This window comes from Gracilinanus agilis, chromosome 2 (genome assembly GCF_016433145.1).
Source record: "Gracilinanus agilis isolate LMUSP501 chromosome 2, AgileGrace, whole genome shotgun sequence".
NCBI lineage: Eukaryota > Metazoa > Chordata > Mammalia > Didelphimorphia > Didelphidae > Gracilinanus > Gracilinanus agilis.
In genome coordinates this window covers 171,297,707-171,299,221 of record NC_058131.1, presented here as the reverse complement: position 1 = coordinate 171,299,221, position 1,515 = coordinate 171,297,707, and the positions used below count along the sequence as shown (strand labels likewise).

The window sequence follows — 1,515 nt, the reverse complement described above, 5'->3', positions numbered from 1 at the left end:
CTTAGAATCAATATTACATATGGTTCCAAGGCAGAAGAATGAGAGAAGCTAGGGAATAGGGGTTAAGTGACTTGCCCAGGGTCTCACAGCTAGGAAGTGTCTGCATTCAAATTTGAACTCAGGACCTTCCCTCTCTGGGCTTGGCTCTCTATCTACTGAGCCATCCTGCTGCCCTCATGACAACTCTTTAATGCCAAGATTACGGGGGCTATGAGCCACTGTAGCATTACCAAAAGGCAGAGTGTCCCTGAGTGAGATTTAAGTTTTTTCTTTTAAGTCTCTGCCTGAAACTGATTATCAGTCCTTTGAGCCAGAAAACTATCTGATTTAGAGTTAGAAATTCCTAAGTTCCACTCTAGCCTGTCATGAAAATGAACTTAAGTCAGAACAAAAGCCAAGTGAAAGAATCAAGTTCTAGTACCCTTTGCTTTCCTGACCCTCATTCCTGCCCCTATTATATCCGTCAGCAACCAAGTACCTTCACCTTTGGCTCTGCATTTGGAACAGTTAAAAAACTTCACTATTTTCTTACATACTAGTTTATTCTTGTCCCTATAAGTAAGTTCCCTTGCTTTAAACTCAGAATGGCTCTGGAAGAGAATGAGATGGTTGATGGGAAGTATCCTGCAGCACTGGCTGTCGGGAAGAGGGTACAGCTTCAGAGACCAGGCAGGAAAGACTTGCACCCATCCCAAGGATGGTCAAAAGGTATAGCCAAGGCACAGGAACCAACTAGCTGACATTGACTTAGCAGTGATGAGTTCCTCCATCCCGGGAGCTCTTCCAGTAGAAGAGAGGACCCACTGCCGGGGATATTGTAAGAATTTCTTCTCCTTTCAGGTCCCAGTTGACCCAGGTGAACTTCTGAGAGTTCTTCTGACACTGGGGTTCTATGACCATCTTCCCATTTGGGGAGCTTGAGAGCTGGAATCATCCATTCGGTCCAGCCTATCTGGCATTGTACTTGGGGAATCTTCACAGACTCGAACCTGGGGAACGTGGAAGGAAGAAAAACCCAGAAAGAAGCGAAGGGAAGGAGACGGTCTCGGGGAGCCGCCCGAGGACTCCCCAGGCTTCTCGCGTCAGAAGTTCAGGGCGCAGTGGCGGGTCAGGGAGTATCCGGGAGGCGCTAGGGCCTTGCGGATGGGTCGGCCAATGCAGGGGAGGGAGCGAGCGAGGGAGGAAGGAGGGGGCTGGGGCTAGGGCAGGAGGCGGCGGCGGCGGTGGGAGAGGCGCCGGAGCTGCCTCCATCCATGGCACGGAGCGGCGGCGGCGGAGGCGGCGGCAGGAGCCCAGCCCTATCCGCTAGATCCCTGTGGAGTGCGCAGCAGGCGGGTGCAACCGAAGAGATCAGCCCGGCGTGGAAAGCAGGGCGCAGGGGCCGCTCCCGCGGGGCCAGCCCGAGCCGGAGCCCCTCTGACAGCCGCGTCCTCCCCTCTGGGGCGCGCCGGCAGGGGCCCCGAGCTCGCCGGACATGCCCCGTGGGCGCGGCGGCGGGGACCCCCGGGCTCTCCT

At 54.9% G+C, this 1,515-nt stretch overlaps 1 protein-coding gene across 1 annotated transcript in view; it reads left to right on the top strand.

The window, feature by feature from the left end:
• The first annotated feature begins 1,253 nt into the window (after window positions 1-1,253).
• Window positions 1,254-1,515, top strand: part of ADGRA2 (adhesion G protein-coupled receptor A2) — a 61,046-nt gene continuing 60,784 nt past the window's right edge. Inside the window, exon 1 of the mRNA XM_044659542.1 lies at window positions 1,254-1,481. Coding sequence (XP_044515477.1) covers window positions 1,254-1,481 — 228 coding nt within the window. The remainder of the gene's footprint in view (window positions 1,482-1,515) is intronic.